The following is a 19719-nucleotide window of genomic DNA, read 5'->3' on the forward strand; positions in this document are numbered from 1 at the left end:
GAACCTGGAATTAGGGGCTGTGCTCCTGATGCCTTCCCACCCCTGTGCAGAGCTGTGAAGGGGGAACATCTGCAAGGAAGAACCAACATCTGGGATGGTGGTAGCACTAAGAAGGGATGGAGGTGGCCATGGCTGTTTCACCAAAACCCAAGCCTTAGGTGTTATGCCTGGATAAGAAGGGCTTGAGCCCTTGGGTGATGGGGTGGCTGCTCTGCAGAAGTGACATCGCTGACATCCAAGGGCTGATGCCAGAGGTAGATTCCCTTGGAGCTTTCCATTGGCAGAGGAGATGAACAGGTGTATCACTGTCATGGCACAGTGGCACAGCCAGGGGTAGGCACAGCCAGGTGGAGACTCGGCTTGCCAGAAAAATGCAGCTTCTAAATGCTGTGAACCTATGGGCTTGAAATTTGATGGAAAAAAACCACAAGAATGTCTGGGGCTCAAAAGTTCCTTTTCCCTTCCCCAAACTGAATGTCTGGGCACCGATGGGCTGGTACCTGCCCTGGTCACTGAGTAAAGGACAAGACATGCTTGGCCTGTGGACCAAAACTGTGATGTGGTGGCTCAGAACTGGGACAAGGAGAAACCTGAAGCACCAGTCAGAATCAGGCTCTGGGAGCTGTGGCTTGGTCTTCCTTGCTCTTTAAGGTCTCAGGGACCTTTATGGGGCAGAACATCCCCAGAATTGTGCTGTGTTTTGGGCTTGGGGAGTGTTTATGGGGGCACATATTGAAACGCTCTTTGAGGCTGGCATGGCCATGGGGCAGTGGGAGCAGGAGATGCCCATCTGGCGTGTGTCACACTCCCTCCACTGCTTTTGGTCCTTCCTCTAGGGAGCCAGCTGAACTCTGGGATGTGCAGGCAGGGCTTCAGCCTGGTCCTTCCCACTGTGCTGCTGCCTCTGAGATGGAGGGTTTAGCAGAGCCCTCCTTTCCCTCCCAGAGGCTCCGTCTCTGGAGTGAGTGGGCAGGCACCCTATAAAGCATGCCCAAATTTCCCCCTGCACACAGGCAGTGCACTGGTGCTCATCTTGTGCCGAGCTCCTTCCTCCTTCATGTTGGAAGTGTTGGCTAGTTCACCCTCATCGCCTTGAGGCATCCAGATTTGCTCAGTGGCCTTTAAAAAAATAATAAAAATAAATAAATAAATCAAAGCCCATGAAATGACAAGAACATCAGCAGTGGGTGCATCCCCCTTTCCCTGCAAACCCAGGGATTTGGGAGAAAATAGGTCATGTGCTCTTCATTCCGAGCCACGTGGTGGATCTCCCAGGACCAATGAGGTTGGGAGCCCTTCTGCGCCGAACGGCGGAGTTAAAAAAAAAAAAAAAAAATCACTGGGATTTTTTTCCCCCTGTAGCATTTTTCATCCTTTCCAAACGTGAAAAGACTGGCCATCTGTCTGGACCCCCCTCCCGCCAAATCGGCACGAAAGCAGCTCTTTGGGGAAGGTAAGGAGATTTAAAAGATTGTCTTGGTGGAAGACCACCCGCTGCGGGCAACTTTTCCTACCAGTGGAAATCAGGGAAGAACCCATGGAACGAGTTGGGTCTAGGGCTCTGGTGTGGGTCGGAAGAGCTTTGAATGCTTAAGAGCAGTTTTAAGTGAATCTCACGTAGAGGAAATTCAAGTCTGCGGCGGAGGGAGGTGGGATTATGGGAGACATCGGAGCACGAGCAACGGGGTTCCCTTAAGTTAGCGACTGCTCTCCAAGTCTGTCTTAGGAGATATTTGCAAAATATCATTGGAAAATTACTTTGCTGAATATTGTTCGCAAATTTTGACAAATATCGTTGTGAATTTGTTTTGCAAAATTTTCGTTCTCATAGTATGTGCTTTATTTTTAATTAAATTCCCTTTTACCTGTGTCTGGCAGCTAAGGTCAAAGATTGTCTCCCTGTATAGGGAAGAGTCCATCTCTGCCCTAACCAGAATATCCAGCTATTCCTAAATTCTGTGATTTACAGCTCAGGCTTTGGACAGTGTCATTTGTGTATGCGCTTGGGTGGGAATGGCACAAATGGAATTGCCTTCAAGAAACAGATACTGACATAACAGAGATGTTAATCATGTCTTAGTCTGGCAACACAATAAAACCCCCAATTCTGATTCATTTTATTTTTACCTTCTGCTTTCATTTCCATTATTTTTAAAGTATCTTTATTTTTTAATTCCATTTCCAGTATTTTTAAAAATATTTTGATTTTTAATTCCATTCCACTTCCATTAATTTTTAATTTTAAAAATAGTTTTATTTCTTAATCCCATGCTATTTCCATTCTTTTTTTTTCCTTTTGCCGGGGAAATTTGATTTGTAGAGAGGAATATCCTTCAGTGTGATGCTCGCTTTGTTTTCTGATACCCCTCAGATACCCATTTTCCTCAGGAAACCTAAATTCCTGATATCATCACATTTCTGTTGCATTTTCTTTGGTTACATCTTTACTTCATAAGTAGAAAAATTAAATATTAGTTGCAAAAGTCATAGAGGACTTAAAAGCTGTTGAAATCAATCCCGAAGTATCATCTCATTCTTATAAAGGAAAAATAGTCTTGGATATATTTTTCTCATAACCTGAGTTTTCTGGAATAATGTATTTTGAATGTGAACCGTCTTAGAAAAGCTGATTTTTTTTAGTTGGAAGTCACGTCCTGCTTAAAAATAAACGAGAAACAGTGGATCAAGGACGTTGTGTTTAAGTTTCCGTAAAATGATTGACCTTTGTTTTGACAGATGCAAGGACAGATGCTGGGCTACATTTTGATACAGAAACCCAACTCTGAATTAAAAAGAAAAGGCATTTTTTCCTAATAGCTGGGGTTTTGCTCTTAATACAAAATTCCAAAATAATTCAGTAATATTTTCGAAGCTCTTAATCTCAGACTTCCCTCCTTCTTTCGTAGATTCATTTATATAAATATTTTTGGTGTTCTCAGATACAACAGCAAATTTTTCTTCTTGGGAAATAACCATAAAAAAATGTTCTTTTAATCTTACTGAATTAAGAGGACATTTATTTCTGAAGAAAAAAATGGTCATTTGGAGTGGGGGAAAAAAGGCCAGGAGGAAAAATCCCTCTTTAAATGCTTTCAACATTATTTTGATTACTTCAAAATGTCATAAGGAAGCTGCAGGAATTTAGCGCGTAGGATGAGGAAAGAGGAATGTTGTCGGGATCAGTGGAGGACCAAGCCAGCACCTGTTTGGGGTGGCAGCAGAAGGGACCGGGGGGCAGGCACGGGGAGATGCCCACCCTCCACCTTGTGGGATTCTCCTCTGGGTACCAGCCAACGGTGCTGGTTCCCTCCCTGTCTTGGTGGTCCCAGAATTGCTTTTCTCAGAGGATGATTTTTTTTTTCCCCAGGCACCCTCTTGGAAAATGGGTGTTTGCCATGGAGCAAGCAGAGAGGGCACCTTGCCAGTGGTGTGGCTCCCTGTGGCATTGGGGGACACATGCCCGGCACACTGGGATGAGCTTGATCCGACTGGCAGCAGAGCACTTGTAGCCGTGGCTCCAGTCTGTGTCTGCCTTTGGAGAAGCAGAGGGTGGTTTCTAAACCCTCAGGGTGACACATCTGCCATTGAGTCCCCCCCCCCCCCCGATCATGCAGCATGAGGGTGGGGGACAGGCCACATGACATGAGTCTGCCAGTTCTCTACAGCTGCTTTTTGGCCAGCTGAGTTGGAAAGCAAATTTAAAGGCTTCCACAATTGGTGAGGGCTGCACTGAGCTTTTTTCCAGCTTCCTGCTGAATGCGTCCATCCTGGTGCTGTGGTCACGCACACACACATGTATCTGGTTCAATTTCTTTATTTAATTTGGGGTTTGCTGAATGAGCTGGCAGTCGGCAGTGGGTGCACCCTGCTGGCACCAGACCCCCTCTACCCAACAGATGCAGTGTCAGAGCTGCCTGGATACCACCCATGGCAGAGGCAGGTCGTGGCATCGGTGGCATATCCCCTGTGGATTTTGGCAGAGACCCACGGCCTCACATTGCAGTGGCTGTGCCCTCACTGCCAGGGCCAGGTCTGGGGACAGGGACAGCTGTGACCCTTTCTGGAGTAGCCCCAATTCCCAGCGGAGCCAGTTCACCCATTCCCTCGCCGGGGTTTGGCTCCGCATTGAGACCCGAGGTTACAGAGGACCTACCATAGGAAGAAGGAGAGAGGAGAAGGCGGCTCTCCTTGATTTTAATCGGGGTTGAGGTTTAGCTGAAGTGAAAACAGATCTGGAGTGACAGTTTTGGAGCCTGCTGTCAGAGTCTGAGTGCAGCACAGTAGCGATCCACCCCCGGATGCCAAGGGCCCCCGTCCTCCTCCTCCTCACAAGCCGAACCTGGGGAGAGGCACCACTGCAGAGTGCGGGATGGGGACCGTGCAACCACTGCAGAGTGTGGGATGGGGACCGTGCAGCGTGGCTCCTCCACTGGCACGGCCACCAGGCAGCCTTGTCACACACCACCCCTGCATCCTCCTTCCTCGCTGTGCTTTTGTCTGGGGACAATGTCAGGCAGGACGTGGCCATCGGCGTGGCATCACCCCCCACCTCCTCCAGCCCCGTGCCAATGGATGCTTGAAAAAGGAAGGATGGTGTTAGTCTGCACCCTCACTGATCCACTTGGGATGCCAGGTTGCTTCTCCAGGGCAGGGAGAGACAAGAGTCTCCCTTCCCGCATCTCCCATCAGTCGCCCATTCCAAAAGGACATCTATGGCTGGGATGAAAGTCGCGGGTTTGGGCTTGTGGAGGAATGGCACAAGCAGAGCACTGGATCCAACTGGGATTTGTGGGACCGGGTTGGTTGTGGCTCCCCTGTCATCCTTGCTTGGTTGCCATGCATTTTACATGGAGTGGACCAGCAGAGTGATGCTGTACCCAATCTGTCCCTTATGTCCCTGGCATGGCAGCTGTGGGGAATGGGAAGACCTGTTCCCCCATTCCTGGATCATCCTGGGTGCCCCAGGTGCTTTGAGAAGTTGGGTGGTACTCATGAGAGCAACCCCAGACCCCTGTCTTTCTGTCCACCAGCTCCTGGACAGACCCCTCTGGGGCAGCCGTGTGCTCCAAGTCTCATCCCTGTTTCCAGGGATTAGAGAGATGGAGATGGGATGAGATGAAGCAGTAGATTGCTTCGCTCTCAGGATGAAGGGATTTGTGGACTGCCCTCAGCTCAGTAGATTGAAAATGGAGGGAAGTAGATTGAAAATGGAGGGAAATTATTGGGATGATGCTGCCTGTGGGATTAAAACCAGGGCAGCCAGCAGGGTCTGGAGGAGGAGGGGAATGAGGCAGGTCGTGGATCAAGGGGGGCCACAGGATGCCTGCTGCTGTGCACTGTGGGGAGATGCTCCTGGTTGTGTCCTCATCTGTTTCAGAGGATGTACTGGAAAGTGGGTGCTTTCTGCTTTCCTGGGACCCTGGAGGGGCTCTCCTCTCAGCTGCCCCCCAAGTGACAAGGATGCTGGGAATGTGCCTGGAGCTTTTTGCAGTGCTGCATCTCTCATTTTCAGACTGCTGGAGGATAAGCCACTTGTCCTTGGAGGTCCACACATCTCCCTGTGGTCTCTCCTTTATGAGCATCCAGCATGGATCTGTGGCTGTGAGCATCCTTTCTGGGGAGTCCTTTGGGTTCTCCTAAAAAAAGGGCATCTAAAAACTGACACTTAGGGGACGGATATTTGATTGTCTCACCCCTTGGGGCATGTTTCCAACTGTGCTGGCATCTTTTGGGCATGATATGGGTCCTTTGGAGCTGATGCACAACCCTGGCAGAGTATCCTTGGGGAATCTATCGAGGCATCTCCTGCTGTGAGGTGGCATCTCCTGCTATGAGGTGGCATCTCCTGGCTCCCATTCCTTGTCCTTTGGCTCAGGGGGAAAAACCCTAAATTTGGTGCATTCCCAAAGCATGACTAACCATAGGCTTGGCTCAGTGTCAAGGTTCTAAGTGCAGTTGTCCAACAGAAGTGAGCTTTATTTGCAAATACATGGATGTTTAGAAGATTAAAACAAGGATAACTGGCAGGATGGCATGGTTGTGGGCAAGCTCCTTTCCTGAATCTTCAGTGCAACTTAAGCCCCTCACTCAAGACCCTGTCTCCTGCCATTCCTCCATCCTGCAGAGCCTTGATTCCTCCAGCTCTTTCCTGTGGGCCCATGTTTGCTGGCCCCAAGGATCTGGGGTTGCTCTCTGCTGGCTGGATCTCCTATGAAGACCCACTTTGCCATTCCTGGTTTCCTTCTGCAGATCCTACAAGTCAACCTGTCACTCCCAGCCACTTTCAGGTGGATGGAGAGCATTTCCTGTGTCTGTGCACTTAACTGCACAGAGCTGTGTTCAATACTTTGCCTTGCAGAGCTCCATCTGATTTTTTTTTCACCTTGCTAAGCTCATTTTGGCTTCTTGCTCTGCTCTCCAAAAGCTTTCCCCACATGGGTTGTCACCTGGCAGTTTAACAGGACTGTCCCTGGTCAATGTTTTGGGAGGGTTTAGAGCATTTCCCAGCCATTTTCAAATGGTTTCATGCACCACAGCTCCCTTCACATCACACAGGTTCTCCATTCTCCACTGGCTTGGTCCAGCCACCCTCTGCGGCTTCCCATTGTCATGGGATGCAGTTCAGGGATGCAGTCATGGAGTGTGGCACTGAAGCAGTCATCACCCTAGTCTCTGCAGTACAAGGCGATGACGTTTCAGGTTTGGGAATTTTTCCTATTGCTCGGATGCTGCAGCAGAATACGCCCCACTCTGCAGAGCTGAGCCCCGTGGCAGATCCAGGCTGAGATGCAGTGCAGTGCTGATGGCTCTGCCTTCCTGAGTTGACTAGGGCACCTGGGGTGGGCGAAGACCAACCCAGTGCTTGGTCCTTGCTTGACCGTCAGCAGCTCCGATGGATGCCCTAGCTCCCACCCTCTCCAAAATAATGACTTGGGGAAGGAGGAATAGCCAGTACTTTGGGAAAAAACTGTAATGTGTTGTTTTTATCCATCCATTAATCTGCTGGCAGACCAGAGGAGAAAGAGTGATGCTCCTTATCCCTGGAAATGTTATTTTCTTGGCACTCATGGTCTTACTAAAGGCTCACAGGCATCTGAGGATGCTCTTGGTTGCTGAGTCGTGATGGACCCAGCTGCAAAGAGCGTTGGCTCTCATCACCTCGCAGGGGGAAATTTCTGATGCACTTAACGCAGTTTGACGTTCCCTGAAAATACTATTTTCATTGGCAAATTGTTCCAAAAGTAACTAACAGGATGATTTGGAAGTGGTTGAATTAAAGTATGTTGTTCCCACCCCCTCCCCGCTCACCCCAGCCTTCCAAAATCAGTTTAAATTAAACAAATTAAATGACAACCTGTTATTCCTCCAAGCAGGGTTGGAATAACCTTGTTGAGGTGATGGTTTAACAGGTTCAAGGCGCTGGTTTTGCTCAGGGTCCCACAATCAATAAGCCCTGAAACTAGCCCAAACAAGGTTTTCTGGCTTTCACAAGGGCATCTAATAGCCTGCTGCCACTACATCACATTTTCCTCACTGGTCTGTGTCCAACCTCTGCTTGCAACACCGCAGCAGCTCATGTGAGGGAATGGGAATTCTACATCCTATTGATCTCTGCAGATACATCTCCCGTGTACCTAAATTTCCTCTAAACCTGGTAATTAACATAAACCTCAAAGTTTTATCTCCTGCAGATGTATCAGGGCACAGAGGTAGGTGCTGCAATCCTACTGTCCTGTCCCCATCATCCTGGGGAGGTGGGCAGGGAAAAGCTGCAGCTTCATCCACTGACCTTCACACAAATATGGTGATAATGGCACTGCCAGCATGACAAAACAAGTCATTCTCCTCTGACTGACCTTGCCTTGGTGGAGACTAAAGCCTGAGACCAGCTTGTGGGGTGCACCAGATAAAGCAGAAACCCAGGAAAGCAGCTGGGAATATCCTAGAGGGAGGGCAGGGAGCACAGCTTTGAGGGCATTTGGCTGGGGTGTGGCTGAGCCCACTTCAGTGTGACAGTGCTGGATCTCTGCATCACTAGTGGAGACATTCAGAACAAGAGGAAATGACCTCAAGTTGTACCAGATGAGGTTTAGATTTGATATTAGGGAAAATTTCCCCATGGAAAGGGTGGCCAAGTGCTGGCACAGGCTGCCCAGGGCAGTGGTGGAATCACCATCCATGGAAGCATTCAGGAAATGTGTAGATGTGGCACTTGGGGACATGGTTTTGCAGTGGAGTTGACACTGGGGGAACGGTTGGACTTGATGACCTTAGAGTTCTTTTCCAGCCTAAAGGATTCTGTGACTCTGTGATCTCAGCTGGAGGAGAGCAGGGAAATGGGAGCAGGACTGAGAAAGAAACCTCCAGAGATGCCTGCTCTGAGGGTCAGAGCAAGGTCATTTGTCTCCCTTGATTCTTGAAAAGATCATGGGCAGGTGAGAGGCAGGAATATCCTGCTGGATGATGTACCAAGAGAACATGGGGCATCTTTTTATCTTTTTTGGTTAGAGATATCTAAAATATTTCCACTGAAGCTGGAGAGTAAAGAGAAGAAAAGGTCAACCAAAGTGACCACAGTTGTAGAAAATGGCAGCAGCTGGAATTGTGGCTTTATTCCAAAATGGCATTTGGTGTCACTCATGTAGATGATTCTACTGCCCTCTCACAGCTTTGTCTTCTGACAGCTGATGTGTTTCCGTTTGGTTTAAGGGAAAGCTTGAACTGGGTCTTCTGCCTGTTTTTTTCTCCTTCCACCCCCATCCTGACCTGGCCAGGCTGCGTCATCGTCATAATCCCGAGCTGGCTGCCTCTCTGTGCTTCCCAGCCACTAAAACACAGCGCTGAAAACCACCGGATTAGGTCTTAACGGCAGGATCAAGTCAGCAGGAGATGAGTGGGGAGAAAGCTCCTGCTTACGCAGGTGGACAGGCGGCACTCCTAGAGAAAACAAGCTGGAAAGCCTAAAATGTCAGAAAAACATCTTCTTTCCTGGCCTCTCTTGCTTTTCTCTCCATTTAATACAGCTTTCATTTTCCAAGGGTCACAAAACTCTGGTCTGAGTTTTGTGAAGACAATATTGACGGGTCAGAGGTGTCTAAACATTTCCTCCCTTTCAGAGGAAAATGTCTTGAGTGGTGGATGTTCTGTCCAAGATGTTAATTCCCAACACTAAATTCTGTGACCCCTACCAGAGATCTGGGCTGTGCCGTATCGCGGAGTGCTGGAGCATCCTGGGGGTCTGTGGTTGTCTGTTCCACCTGTGCTGGTGATGCTCCTGGAACACAAAGAGCCTGGGAAGTGTGTTGGATATTTTCCAGGGTGGCTTTTCCATTGAGCAGTGGGATGCTCCAGAGGAGGGTCTCAGGTGGCAGGTGGCACAGCATCCCTGTACTGACCAGTCCTGTGGCCAGCCTGCTCTTTAGGTCATCCAGGGCTCTCGGTCAACAGGGCTCCGAGGTGTTGGAGTTTATCAGCCTACATTGACCAAGAGAAGTTGTGGCTGCTCCATCCCTGGAAGTGTTCAAGGCCAGGTTGGATGGGGCTTGGAGCAACCTGGGATAATGGAAGTTGTCCCTGCCCATGGCAGGGGGTGGAATGAGGTGAACTTTAAGGTTCCTTCCAGACCAAACCATTCTGTGGTTCTATGATGCACCTGTGAAGAAAGTGTGATTTTTTTCTGGAGGCCGTGTGATGGTGAGGGGGGGTGATGGAGACTTTCTCCTCTGAGTTTGCTTGGCAGAGCCTGTGAACTTTCCATCCAAACCTTTCAGGGAGGGTGTGGGTTATGCTGGTGGGACATCTTTGGACCGAGTTGTCCTCTTGAACATCCTCTCCTCATCTTGAACAAAACATTGCACTCCCCCCAAATGAATACCTGTATGAAGCAAAGATTCTCTCACACATGGCTCATGCACCCAGGGAGCCCTAGCAGTGCATGGGAGGAGGAAGAGGAGGAGGTTGAGGACTGGCTTCAGCAGGCGTGGAGCCAGCAATGTCTCCCAGCCCCTGCTGGAGCTCAGCTGAGCCCCATGCTGAGGGGGATAGCATTCCTGATATGATATCAGGGGTATGATTCCAGCATCCATTTTTCCAGCTCCTGTGTGGAAACCAGGCTGGAGAACAAAGTCCACCCCAGAGCTCCATTTCCCTCCTCCTATTCTGCTTCATGTGCCATCTCCTGTCTAAGAGATGATCGTGTTATTAAATTAATTTAATACACAGAATTCAGATTTCCCTTAGTCAGAAGCTTTTGCTCAAATTTTAGGAAAGTGTCAGTATTTGTGAGGTATCAGCAAGCATAAATACAAGAGTGCCAGCTTAGGCAATTGCTCCAGCCTCTAAAAAATGGGAAAGGAGAAAAATTGGAGTGTGTATGTTTGCATGTGGGGAAAAGGAGTCTACCTTCTGTTCTGGGTTTCCATTTTCCTTCCTCTTCCTTGGTCACTGGTGCCTGAGCTGCTTTTTCAGACATAGAGAATTCCTGATAGATAAAGGAAATTTCCGAGAATTTAATATATTTAACCTCAAAACCAAGGAAGAGCCCAGACTGGCTCTGAGAACTGATGATATCTTCTCCAAGCACTCTCACAAAGGCAGGTGCAATTAAAAGGCTTATTTATTGTGGGATGGGATCACCCTTTGGATGGGCATTGTCCAGCTGTTTTGGGGCAGATCTCCCCTTGCTGAGGTGCAAAGACTGTTGGCTGCTCTCCGTGCAGGGAAGGAGGGTGCTGCAGTCCTCCGCCTGCGGTTGCCCAGGTGTGATGCTTGGCAGAGCCTGGCTTAGTTCAGTGTGCAGCTTCCCTTTCGGGGCCAAACTTGACGTTTCTGTCTCCTAATTCCACATCTATGACCTCTGTGGGGCTGCACCTGCTTCTTACTGGGTTAGAGTTGGGCCCTGGATCTACTCTATCCATTGGGCTGGATGTAATGGTGTCCTTAGGGCTTTCAAGTGGGTGGACAAAGGAGCCATTTCGAAGCTGCTGTGAACAAGGCGGAATATGATGGTGAAGAGGAAGAGTCCGAGATGGGTCTCTCTCCAGGCAGGGAACGCTCTGAAATGCTCAGAGTGGGGTTTTGGGGGGTAATTTTTCCCAGCCCTTTGTCTATGAAGAATGAGGTCTGTGGAGGGAGGCAGGCTCCCAGAGTAAATGCTTCAGCTCTGTTGTTCCCATCATTTCCTTTGAGCTCGTGAATCCCCCTATGAAACACTTACCTTTCACTAGTATGATTAAGAAAAGGCCAATGTAGCTTTCCTGCTCACTGGAGCATGAAGCGTGTTTAATTTAATAATGCTGATAAATCTTAAAGCCAGGAGCATTTGGCTAACGCATGACCCACTTTTTCAATCAATTGGAAGCATTTACATAACAGCCTGATGCAGGGTTCCTCCTGCGAGAGATGTGGAGCCAGGGATGGCAGACACGCTCCCTATGGAAGGACAAGGGGGAAAGGCTTTTAACTGAAAGAGGGGAGGATTAGATGAGATTTTAGGAAGGGATTCTTCCCTGTGAGGGTGGGGAGGCCCTGGCACAGGTTGCCCAGAGAAGCTGTGGCTGCCCCATCCCTGGAAGTGTCCAAGGCCAGCTTGGACGGGGCTTGGAGCAACCTGGGATAATGGAAGGTGTCCCTGCCCATGGCAGGGGGCTGGAATGAGGTGATCTTTAAGGTTCCTTCCAACCTAAACTATTCCACCATTCTATGATTCTATGTCAAGCCAAAAGGTACTGATAAGGGTGGGAAGGAGAATATTTCTGAGGCAGAAGGTGATGCCATTGGAGACCAGAGTGATGGGAATGGGCTGAGAAACTATAACACGTGGGCAGGGGCACCTTCCACTAGTGCAGGTTGCTCCAGGCTTTGTCCAACCTGGCCTTGAACACTTCCAGGGATGAGGAATGCACAACTTCCCTGGGCAGTCTGTTCAGTGATCCTGTTCCAGTGTTCAACTCATTTCATTTCTTATCCTTCTTGTGAGGATTTCATCTCTTTTTTCATTTGTAACATCCAGCAGCCTCAAGACCTGTGTTTACACATAGGTCACAAGCAACCTAATTCCCAGTGAGCTGGTGTCCTTTAGCTTTAGGGAATGCCATCTCCCTGCAAACCACATGGTTTTATCCATTTTAGGTTTCATAATAACCTCTAGAAAGAGGTTTTACATCAAACCAGTCTCCCAGCCATGGTTTGTGCATTGCTGTTGTTTATTCATCCCGACTTGCATTAAAGCAATACTTGAGAACTGGTTTATCTCCCATTTTTTTGATCATGTAAGTCCCTGTCTGAGCAAAGGGGAATGCCAGATGCTTGTAAGAAGGATGAAAAATCTCCCATCTGATACAGACTGAGAGATTAAATACCACAAGGGAGAATTGCTCTGTATCTCTCAGTGTTGCACGTAGAAGGATGCTGCCACCTCCCTCTGGGATGGGACTGCTCTCCCCATGCACTGGGCTGCAGGGACATTTCATATGCCACGTCCTTGTGCAGAGATACTCCTAAAGAGCCACCAGGAATGAAAGATGAAGGATTTGTTACCATTCAGTGATTTTTTTTTCCCCTTTGCCTTCAAAACATAGGCAGCCCCCCTAGAGGGCAGAGGAGGAAAGAGGGAGACAATAGAAAAAGAAAGGAACATGGTTTCATTAGAAACATGTAATATGAATGGCTGAAAGTGGCATGGTCCACACAATGCTCAGCTGGGGAGCTCACAGGTCAGGATGTGTGGCAATCGGGATGCCAGTTCCATTCCTCCCTGTTCTGTGCTCCTGGAGTGAGATGGATAGTTCCTGGCTACTTAAAAACTGGCTTTTGGTTTTCTGAGCACCCATTCATGCTGGAAATGGTGAATTTTGGTTTGCTAGGTAGGTGCTGTGTGTCTTTTAAAGTCCCAGTTCAGCCACTGGTGTTTGGCCAGGCTGCTCATCCAATGCCCTGGTCCTTCATCCGCAGTTGCTTTTTGGCCGTGCCACCCGGGACACCGGAGTCTTTGCTCCCATGCTCTGCTGCTTCTGCAGTGTCCATCCCAAGCTGAGGAACCTGCCTGTTTTAAGAGCAAACCTTTCCCCTCTCTGTGCCCAGGTGATACGGCCGTGGTGCTGTCTCTGTGCCAGGGCTGCCCTCCCAGCTATTGCACGTCTCCCATCCCCTGGTAGGAAATGGAGTCCAAGGTCTCCGAAGGTGGCCTGAACGTCACCCTCACCATCCGACTGCTGATGCACGGCAAGGTAAGGGGCTCCCAGAGACGGGATTTCCTCACAGATCCCTCTCCCACCTCCGCCTGTGCCCAAGTCCAGCCCCGCAGAGCATCCCAGCCCTGGGAATAGCTGTCCTCCTGCTGATGGGGAGGGTGGCATGGTGCTCCTGGTCCCTCTCATACCTGCCCCCCACCCCGTTCTTCTGCTGGGGGTGGTGTCCACCAGGTCTTTACTTCATTATGAGGGTGGGCCAGACTGTCATCACATTTTCTAATGTCAATTCCTTTGTTTCTGATGCTTTTTTTGTGTAGGAAGTCGGAAGCATCATTGGGAAGGTAAGGACGTCTTTTAATGCAGCATTAATGCTGTTGCCTGTACCTGTGATGTGGTAGATGCCAGTCACCTCTTCCCTGTGATGTCCTGAAAAGTCTGGGGTGCATGAGCTGGTTGCTGCATTTCTGAGCCAGAATTTAGGAGACACCCACACAGGGATCAAAGACCATTCCCCTAAAAACCCCACCAACCACCAGACTTCCCCAGTGCTGTTCCCAGCTGTTTCCCAGGGGTGATGACTGGGAGTTTGCAGTCATGTTGCTCAGATGTTTTAATCAAACAGCTTTATTAACAGATAATACAAATGTCACATAGACCCATTTAAAATATAATTTAAATGGAGGCCACAGGACTCCATTTACCTTGTGCAGAAAAGCTTCACGAGGTGCTCTGCTCTCTGGTGCTTGTCATGGTGGTTTGGAAAGTCCTGGCTATATAGGATTAAGGGTTTTTTTGGGATGGTTTTAAAAGGCAGGTTTATGGTGGCAAAGATTTGCAGCATAAACATATTTTCCCTATATGCTTGTGCCTTATTTTTCCATCAGCCTGTCTAACTCTGGGAATATTCACAGTTGTGAATCTGTATATATATATATCTATCTATCTATATCTATATATCTATATATATCTTATATGTATCTTTGATGACTTACACACTAATCTCTTCAGCTGTCCATCATGTGGGGATGCAGGGCCAGGCATCACTGAGCTGCCCATGCTTTTGGCTACGTGTTGCCGTGTTTTAGGGAGATGCATGTTTGGAAGGGTTGTTTTGAAGGTGGAAAGTCTTGGATTTTCAGTAATCGCCTGTTTTTCACTCTTATTCCAGAAAGGAGAGACCGTGAAGAAGATGCGTGAGGAGGTGAGTGACCTGCTCTGTGACTGATGTGTAGGAGGAAGGGAGAGCAGAGTGGCCAGAGCTGTACATTGCCCTGTGCAATTTGTGCAGTAATTCCCAGGGTCAGAACAAGCAAGCCAGCTGTCCCTAGAGCTCTTTGGACCAGCTTCCTCCCTCCACACTCAAATAAACTTCTATCACAATTAAAAGGGAATTTTCCAGAGCCAAGAATTTGCTCTTAATGAAATATTGAAATTAAGTCACTCGTAAGATGCTTTGAGTTTGTCCAAAGTCTTTGTGTCTGCAGCTCCTAGGAAGTTATCAGGGCAGTGAGCAGCACTCTTCTTTTCACAAGCAATGACTCAATGAGCTGGTCTTGCTTCAGTCCATGGGTTTCCATTACAGTAAAAAACTGGAAACTCTTTCTGAGGGTTGGAATAAGACAGTGCTGGAATCATTGCAGATGAGGGGTGGGAGTTTGGAAGGTTAGATGGGACAGGCTGGGACAGGTGACAACCAGGACAATCAGGCTGAGAGAGGACCCGACCCGAGTGCTTGGCTGTGGCTATTCCAGGACTGCTCTTCTCTCTCCAGAGTGGGGCAAGGATCAACATCTCGGAGGGAAACTGTCCTGAGCGTATTGTGACCATCACTGGCCCCACCGATGCCATATTCAAGGCTTTTGCCATGATCGCCTACAAATTCGAGGAGGTGAGAAATGTGAGCCATCCCACAGCTGGGGACAGCAGTGCAGATGGGCCTGGGGACCTCCAGCCCATATGTGCCTGGTTGGACTTGCTTAACTGGGACCTGGCCTCAGCACAGAACCTTCCAGACATCGCTGACTAGGCAAGAACTGAGCACAAGTCTGATGAGGAGCAGCTGAGGGAGCTGGGGAGGGCTCATCCTGCAGAAAAGGAGGCTCAGGGGGACCTTCTTGCTCTCTACAACTTCCTGACAGGAGGGTGTAACCAGGGAGGAGTTGGTCTCTTTTCCCATGTAACAAGCGATGGGACCAGAGGAAATGGCCTCAAGTTGCACCAGGCAAGGTTTAGATTGGATATTTGGGAAATTCTTCACTGGAAGGGTGGTCAGGCATTGGAACAGGCTGCCCAGGGCAGTGGTGGAGTCACCATCCCTGAAAGTGTTCAAAAGGTGTGTGGATGTGGCACCTGGGGGCACGGATGACTGGTGGACTTGGCAGTGCTGGGTTAATGGTTGGACTCGATGATCTTAGAGGGTTTTTCCAACCTTAATGATTCCATGATTCTGTGATTCAGTGAACTGTCCTGGAGGTCCCACAGTTAATTAACTGCAGGGAGGTGCAGTGATGCAGCTGCAGACAGAGACCAGCCACGTCTGGGGGACATGACCCCTCCTCTCTAGCCCAGGGCACTTGGGTTGGCGTCTGGTCGGGTACCAAGGGCTCATGTGCTGCACTCTTCCTTCCCAAGGACATAACCAACTCCATGAGCAACAGCACCGCTACCAGCAAACCTCCAGTGACACTGAGACTGGTCGTGCCAGCGAGTCAGTGTGGCTCGCTGATTGGCAAGGGAGGCTCCAAGATCAAGGAGATCAGAGAGGTAAGTCAGACTTGAACGAAGCCACTTTGTTATTGCACGTCACCGCAGCTCCTCGGAGCTGATCCGTGACCAAGGGGGAGCTGCCTTGGAAAAGGGGATCCTTATGCTGCATCGTGCATCACGTTGCTTCCCAGGGTAGTCTTGCTGATGTAGGAGCAGGATCCCATGGGATGCCATGTGCGGGGCAGTGCGGCTCTCGGGAGGCGCGTGGCACCAGAGCTGGAGCTGGCTGCAAGGGAAGGTGTTCAACTGTGGGATTTGTCCTTTCTCTCTTTCTGTCTCCAGTCAACAGGTGCTCAGGTTCAAGTGGCGGGGGACATGCTGCCCAACTCCACGGAGCGGGCAGTGACAATCTCGGGGACACCTGACGCAATTATCCAGTGTGTCAAACAGATCTGTGTGGTGATGCTGGAGGTACAGTCTGTAACAAAGGGGGTAAAGTACATAAGGAAAAAAATCCCAGCTGGCACCACAACAGCACTGGGAGCTGTGGAGCGTGTCTCTCGTCCCCTTCACCACGCGTTGTTGGACCACTCTCATTTCCTGGTACCTCTGTTGGAAACCCACCCAGCGTTTTTTTCCCACCATTGTCTGTTGTTTCTAGAGTCTCACACTGGAAGCCTGCCTGGTCGGGTGCCCCAAAGGAGATGGTTTGTGCTGGAGCAGAGAGGGTGGCTTGAGGAGAGAGGGGTGCCAGGTGGGCTGGGACAGCCTAGCCTGGTGTCCCAGCAGCATCCAGGGTGCCATGGGAAGGAGATGGGGGCAGCAGCCCCTCCTCCAAGCACCTGGTCTCTCCTCTGCACAGGGGTCACAGTGCCCCACAAGGACAATAGTCATGAGGAGGAGGAGGAGGAGGAGTAGGCCAGTGCATCCCTTGTGCTGGGGGAGCTGAGAACACAAAGCTGAGCTCCAGTGAGGCACAGTGGAAACGTAGTGAGGAAGGCTGGTGGAGAGCAGGGACTGTAGTGCACATGGATGTATGTCCAAGGTGCCATTTTCAGGGATAAATGCTGACAAGCAGAGCTTGGAGATCTCTGCCATGGAAGGATGCCGCTATACCATTGGCTTATTGCTGGAGGTTACCACAGCCACAGGTCCCACGTCCACACCTGCCATCTCAGATTGGAGAAGCTCCAGGAGGAAAGCCCTCGGGACACAGGATGTTGACACCCTCTGCTCCTGGTGCCTCCCAGAGATAGACAAAGCAGGGACCAATGTCAGGCCCCTCTGCCTGGCTGCACAGCCCTTTTGTGGTAGAGAGGAGCACATTTCCCAATGGAAAAGCTTCAGATGGGGATGGCAAGGCTTGGTGGAGGCAAAGCAAATCCAAGTTAAAGCACCTTCAGCTTGGCAGCAGCACAGTTCAGGAGGAATAGCCAGGAGCCACATTTCCCATCATGGCTGGCTGTGATGCTCAGGCAGCTACACTGCTGCTAGAGGAAGTTTAGGCACATGATGACTCTGGGTCATGGACTGCAGCAGAGATGAGCCTGAGGTGATGCTTGCAGGTGTGTTATAAAGTGTTTCCTGGATGCTCTTCTCACAAAGCAAGAGGAGCTGCTCCTCTGTATGGCTCAGCAATTAGAAGGGGAAAAACCCACGGAGTTTTCTTGCAGTCTGAAGTCTGGGAATTCCCTGACTTTAACAGTTCAGAGATGCTCCTTATCACTTTTCAGTCTTACATAGATAATCCTGACTCATCCTCTCCAAGATTTGTAACGCAATAGAAGAACAAAGAGGCTTGGGATGATAGAGATGTGCTTTGATCATGCAGCTTTCCCACAGGCAGGTGCTTAGCAGGAGGATTTAGATATGCTGTTTGCCTTCAAGTAGATGTCTAGAAGAATGTACAGAAAAAAAGCAAAATTTTCCATGAGATCATGTAATTTATATTGCTTTTCCTTATATAGCGGTCAGTGGGTCATTTAGTTTTGGGTAGAAGCAGGGGAGCTGAAATCTCTCCTGATTCCTAAAAACCTCCCTGTTTTCTGCGGCCTGTTAGTTATGTTCAAGTGAAAACCAACACAGAGAACTTGGGTGAGCAGCTCCCGTGCACCGCACCATGGGATGACTCACTACAGCTCTGCTCTGACCTATGCAGGGACCGGACAGGCCACAGCAGCCAGGAGCAAGATCAGAGAGTCATGGAATCATGGAATGGTTTGGGTTGGAAGGGACCTTAAAGACCTCCTAGTTCCAACCCCTTGCCATGGCAGTGACACTTCTCACGTGACCACAATGACAGTGCCTCACAGCATCCACTGCACAGCCATCCACATCCCAGCTGGGATGGCCGTGGACCAAACCAGCTCCTGAAGGTGACCCTGACCTGCTGGTGAGGAAGATGAGGGCGGTCAAAGAGCTTGAGCAGTGTGCTGGGTCGCTCAGATGGGCTGTACCTCTCCATTCTGCTGCTCGAGGGCCTCCTCAGGGTTTTGAGGAGGGTTCCAGGAGTCTGGACCAGGTGACGGGGTTTGCGCAGAGCAGAGCAAAGGTGAGGGAGGCAGCAGAGGTCCAGGAAGCGATTTAGGAGCCCGTGCCGTGGCAGGGGATCTCCCGTACCCCAGGTTGTCCTCGTTGTCCATGAAATGCTGCTTTTCCTTGTGTCCTCCTGTCCAGAAACGCGGTGTTACTGGTGCGGGTGTTGCTGCCGGTGGCCCCGGGGGCCGCGCTCCATTAGGTGCTTTCTAACGCTCTTTTTGCCGCCGTTTCAGGAAAGCTGTTCTAATGTTCTCTCTCCCTCTCCTTATCCCTTTTCCTAGTCCCCACCAAAAGGTGCCACCATTCCCTACCGCCCAAAGCCCGCCTCCACCCCTGTCATTTTTGCAGGTGGTCAGGTAAGAGCCGACCCGCTTGCAGCCTCCACTGCCAACCTCAGCCTTTTACTGCAGCACCAGCCGCTGCCCGTTAGTGCACTCAGGTTTCTTGCCTTCTGACTTGCATGGTGTCATCCCATCCATTGTGTGCCATGGCAGCTGGACTGAAAGCTCTTGGTAGAGCCGATGGCTTACCTCCTCTAACGGATGCTGGAGGCTGAGAAGAAGGAAGGGGCCAGCCCAGAGAGACAGGGTGTTAGCTCTGCTGGGTGCTCACACACAATGAAAAGCCTGGAATTTGCTTCACTAGACCCAAATTCCGTATTTGTCAGTGGTTAAGAAGGAGAAAATTAGAAAAGCATCATTGAACAAGAGGCCCTGACTGTTTTCTGGCATCTCCAGCCCAATTAAAACTATCTTTGTGTAGCTGTAATGGATCCAAGATAGGAAGGGTTTATCCCAGCTCCTGCAGGGCTGTGCTGAGCCTCTGCTCCAGGCAGCCTCTGTGGAAGAGTCATGTCCCCATTCCTCAGGATGCTCAGCCAGTTTGGGGTCCTGCTTCCCCCCTGCAGGAGAGCTTGCATTGCATTGCCCTCGGTGACATTGCAGCCTTGCAGACGCGACGTGCTATTTGTAGCCACCCTTGGGGACATTTTGCCTTTGCAGGATAACTGTGGCACGGATGTGCCATGGGAGCTGGAGGTTATTCTGCAAACGAAAATCAGCAGAAACAAGAGCAGTTTTGAGCAGACAGCTGTTTCTAAACAGGGAACTTGCACCATTGCTTTTTCCACCTCATCTCGTCATCTCACCTGGTGACTGAGGACCTGCCTGTAGATGCCACCATGCTGTGGTGCCTCAGATCTAGCAGGAGATGTACCTTCCCAAGAGCTCCAGCAGCCAGGTAGAGCCAGCACCATGAAACCACAGCTGATGCCACCCAGAGCAGC

The 19719-nt window shown here is 49.9% G+C and overlaps 1 protein-coding gene across 17 annotated transcripts in view; it reads left to right on the forward strand.

Annotated features, from left to right (window-relative positions):
- PCBP3 (poly(rC) binding protein 3) overlaps positions 1-19719 on the forward strand; it is a 56220-nt gene that overhangs the window by 15347 nt on the left and 21154 nt on the right. For 10 of the 17 annotated variants that reach the window (XM_051787205.1, XM_051787215.1, XM_051787207.1 and 7 more), the window contains 8 exons: positions 1363-1453; positions 13081-13226; positions 13508-13531; positions 14359-14391; positions 14962-15078; positions 15822-15953; positions 16239-16367; positions 18716-18790. In XM_051787205.1, coding sequence (XP_051643165.1) covers positions 13158-13226; positions 13508-13531; positions 14359-14391; positions 14962-15078; positions 15822-15953; positions 16239-16367; positions 18716-18790 — 579 coding nt within the window. In that variant the 5' untranslated portion in view covers positions 1363-1453; positions 13081-13157. The remainder of the gene's footprint in view (positions 1-1362; positions 1454-13080; positions 13227-13507; positions 13532-14358; positions 14392-14961; positions 15079-15821; positions 15954-16238; positions 16368-18715; positions 18791-19719) is intronic. The other 7 variants (XM_051787206.1, XM_051787211.1, XM_051787213.1 and 4 more) reach the window with 2 other exon arrangements.

Source organism: Manacus candei, unplaced genomic scaffold, assembly GCF_025592945.1.
Source record: "Manacus candei isolate 608988 ecotype Guabito, Panama unplaced genomic scaffold, ASM2559294v1 h1tg000023l, whole genome shotgun sequence".
NCBI lineage: Eukaryota > Metazoa > Chordata > Aves > Passeriformes > Pipridae > Manacus > Manacus candei.